Source organism: Prionailurus bengalensis, chromosome C1 (assembly GCF_016509475.1).
Source record: "Prionailurus bengalensis isolate Pbe53 chromosome C1, Fcat_Pben_1.1_paternal_pri, whole genome shotgun sequence".
Classification (NCBI taxonomy): Eukaryota; Metazoa; Chordata; class Mammalia; order Carnivora; family Felidae; genus Prionailurus; species Prionailurus bengalensis.
The window spans coordinates 154,920,875-154,924,969 of NC_057345.1; the positions used below are offsets into that span (position 1 = coordinate 154,920,875).

General features: G+C 37.5%; 1 protein-coding gene across 1 annotated transcript; it reads right to left on the reverse strand.

Moving 5' to 3' along the window:
- Positions 1-3,212: 3,212 nt before the first annotated feature.
- LOC122479692 (acyl-CoA-binding protein-like) lies at positions 3,213-3,502 on the reverse strand. Its single transcript, XM_043573441.1, has one exon. The coding sequence runs from the start codon at positions 3,480-3,482 to the stop codon at positions 3,222-3,224; it is 261 nt and encodes an 86-aa protein (XP_043429376.1). The 5' UTR covers positions 3,483-3,502; the 3' UTR covers positions 3,213-3,221.
- Between the last annotated feature and the right edge of the window lie 593 nt (positions 3,503-4,095).

The window sequence follows — 4,095 nt, forward strand, 5'->3', positions numbered from 1 at the left end:
TAAGAAAGAAAATGGAAAATCAGATGGATAGTTTCATTAAAAACATAAGCCATGTAAAATCTTCGAGAGTCAAAAGAGTAATAGCAGGATTTCTAATGATTTTTTTCCAAATTGAAATATTACTATGATTTAACAATTTAGATTATTTTGAAAATTGGTGGTGATGCAGCTGTAAGCCATTAATCATAGTCAACGTCATTATGAATTTGTTCTTGGGGCCAGGTCTCATACACTCCCTGCGACCCAATCTTGAAACCTTACTGTCTTCTCTAACCTTACCCCTATCTTTGAAATACAATTTTTCCTGCATCCAACTCTTCTTTTCTCAGCTGGTATTTTATGATGCCTAAGGCACTGCTTCTCATACTTTAATGTACACATAAATTTCCTGAAGATTTTATTAAAACACAGACTCTGACTCCATAGTTCTGGGAGTCTGCATTGTAACAAGTTCCTGGTGATGCCGGTGAGGCCAATGCTGTTGGCTTGGGGCCTATACTTTGACTAGGATGGGACTCTAGATACTGCAACATCCCCCTAAATGGTTATCACTGGATTGATCTTTCTATAACACTGTTTTAATAAGTCTTCCTTTGCTGGAAAACATTCAGGGATCTACCAAATCTAGTTTAGAGCCCAAATCAGATCATTCGCTGCCTTCATAATTTTGAAATTACTTGCTAGCTTTATCTTCCAGCACATCCTTTCAAGAATTCTGAGTTTTAGTCAAACCCATCAAATGTCCTTTCTCTGCTGGAGCTCGGTTCCGCCCAAGAGGTGGACCTAGTAGGACTGCTGGCTCTTCCCCTCCCCCTTCTCAAATCCACCCCAGAGGAACAAGGGAGGGAAAAATGGAGGAAACCATGAGAAACCCCTGAGTTGACGGATGAGGGAGAGAGAGTGGTTTGAACCCATGTGGAACCGTAGCACTGGCCTGGGGCAGGAGGCAGCTCAGCCTGGTTGTAGGAGGCTAAAGTAAAAACTTCTCCCTTGGGGCGTCTGGGTGGCTCAGTCAGTTAAGCGTCTGGCTCCAGCTCAGGTCATGATCTCACAGTTCAGGGGTTTGAGCCCCGCATTGGGCTCTGTGCTGACAGCTCACAGCCTGGAGCCTGCTTTGGATTCTGTGTCTCCCTCTCTGTCTCTGCCCCTCCTCCACTCACACTCTGTGTGTGTGTCTCTCTCTCTCAAAAATAAAGAACACATTAAAAAAAAATCTTCTCCCTTCATTTCCTTTGGAATTTGCAAGGCCAGGCTGGCCCTGTGCCTGCAGCAACTGACACCTGGTTCAGGTTATCCCCAGCAGGGCAAACAAGGGCAGTGTAGATACCTAGTGCTTGTGGGCAGCTGACCTCAGGGCTCTCCATTACTAATCCCTTCCCCAGCCTTGGGGCTGGGAACGAACAATGTCTAATGTCTTATGTTTGTAGTGGTAAGCAATTCAACTATGCTTTTCTGGTATCTTCATTAGGCTTAATTAGCCCTGTTCTACTTGCTTTATTTAAAAAAAAAAAAGTTTGGAAGTATTCTTTCTTTTTCTATGTTCTGGAAGAATTTAAGCATAATTAGAATTATCTGGTATTTGTAGGTTTGGTAGAACTCTCCTGTGAGGCCATTTGGGCCTGAGGCCTTTTTAAGGAGGTGGGTTTTTATAATTTTTTCTAATTTTTTTTCCCCATGGAAGTTAGTGTACTTAAGCCACCTATATTTAATGGGATCAATTTTGATCAATTAAACTTACTGGGAAATTACTATTTCATCTCTGTATTATTTGCATAGAACTGTACAAAATAGTCTCTTTAGTGTTTTAACTACTTCTCTTTCAGTGATTATTTCTTATTGTGTGTATTATGCTTCCCCCCCACCCTTTAAAAAAATTTTTTTTAAGTTTATTTATTTATTTTGAGAGAGAGAGAGAGCACAAGCAGGGGAGAGACAGACAGAGGGAGAGGCAGAATCCCAAGCAGACTCTGCACCATGAGACTGATGCAGGGCTTGAACTCACAAACTGTGAGATCATGACCTGGACCGAGATCAAGAGTGGGATGCTTAACCGCTTAAACGACTGTGCTACCCAGGCACGCCTCCCCGCCTCTGCTTTTTATCCCTAAATAAGTTACCAAGTGATTTCCACTCCTAAGAAACAGCATTTTAACTTATTAATTCTAATATTTTTTCTGATAGTTAATTTCTGCTTTATTTTTACCATTTCCTTTCTTGTGCTTTACAACGTTTGTGTCTTTGTTTTTCCCAAGGACTTCAGGTTGGGATTTTAATTCATTTCTTTTCATTCTTTATTTTTATTGATGTAAGTGTTTAAGGCTATGAATTCCTCTTTAGTCGCAGCTTTAATCATATCCCATACATTCTGTTTTTATTATCATTATTTTTAAAAGAAATTCTGAAACTTAATTTAGCATTTTTCCTTTACCGGAGTTGTTCAGTAGCAAGTTTTACATTTTCAGCTAGAAAAGACACTTTAGAAATGTTGTTATTAATTTCTATTAATATTATACTCTAATCAGAGAATGTCATTTGAATTATGTCTGTATTATGAAAATGAGGTTTTCTATGTGATATAACATGATTAATTTATGTGAATCTTCCATATGCCTTTGAGAAAAAGGTATGTAAATTGTTATTGTTGGTAAAATTCAATATAGCTTCATAAGATCACCCTTATTCATGGTGTGAAAAGTGTTTTATATCCTTCCTTTATTTTTATTCACTTGATTTTCTTGGTCTGGGATTGATACATTCAAGTCTTCTATTATTATTTTGTTTCTAACTGTCTCTCCTGGCATTTCCTGGACTTTCTGTTTTATAAATGTGGTGGTAGTGTTTATGGCTGTTCAAAAATACTATCTTTGTTATGAAGCATGACCTTTATCATTTTAACATGTCTTTCCTTGTTTCATTTAATGCTTTTTGTGATGATTTATACTTCGTCCAATATCAAGATATCAACCCTGCATTAATTTATTTTTATTAAATTTTTTTTTTTTGCTTACTGAAACAGGTGCATCTTAGATCTACAGATAAAAACTACTCAACAAAGGTCAATAACCATTTCAGCTCTACTCTGTTAGAGCCATATTCTGTACAGTCTTCAGGATCTAGGTTAACTGGTTATTTTCATTAGTTCATGTCGTCTGTAGTAGTAGAAAAACAAAGCATTGTATTAGTTTAAATGAAATGCCCTGCTGACAGCCAAATCCAGTGGCTTATATTCCATATTTTTTCTTTAGATCTTCTACTTTGTTGATGTAAGCTTTAATGGCATCTTCCTTGGAAGTCCCTTTTAGCTGATTCCAGGCATCCCACCTGGCCTCGCCTTTGAGATCCGACAGCCCAGGCCACGCTGTTTGTGTCATCTGCAGTTGTTTGTTTGTAGCGGCTGTGGGGAACGTCATCTCATTATCTGCTGACTTGGTCTTGGGGTGTGTAGCATCCTCACCAGCTTTGTCAAACTCAGCCTGAGACATGCCAGCGGGGTTGCAAGGATCCTAGGGCACCCTACATTTTTATTACTTATATTTGCCTGATAAAACTTTGTCCAACTCTTTATTTTGAACATTCCTGAACCTCCTTAAGTATGTTGATGGTATGTAGCATAGAGTTGGGCTTTACTTTGTGAGTCAATCTGAAAATCTCTTTAACAAGTTAATCAAGCTTATTTATATATATTAATGTGACTAATACGTTTGGTCACATCAATAATCAACTCTTATTATTTTTTTATATTTACTGTATATATTGTTATAGATACTATGTTTCACCATGTGGTCTGTTTCCTTGCCTTTCTTTTTTCAGGGGTCTGGAGTAGAAAGAGTAATTTGGTTTAGGAACATTTCTTTTTTTTTCCTAATGATTACGTTTATTACCTTAGTCCCTTTAATTCCTTTTTTAGGCTTCTGCTAACTGATTTGTCAGCTTAAAACAATATCCTCTTTTCACTATTCAGTATTCAGTAAATGTAAACATAGTAAAACTGTGTAAACACAGTAAAATGTGTTTCATTTTTTTCCCTTTTTTCCCCTTTTTTTCTCCTCCCATGTCTTTAGTTACATTTTTAAATTCTGGCAGAATATATAACAG

Bases quoted from the DNA above. Each gene is read 5' to 3' on its own strand.
- LOC122479692 (XM_043573441.1), bottom strand. From the start codon at position 3,482: ATGTCTCAGGCTGAGTTTGACAAAGCTGGTGAGGATGCTACACACCCC.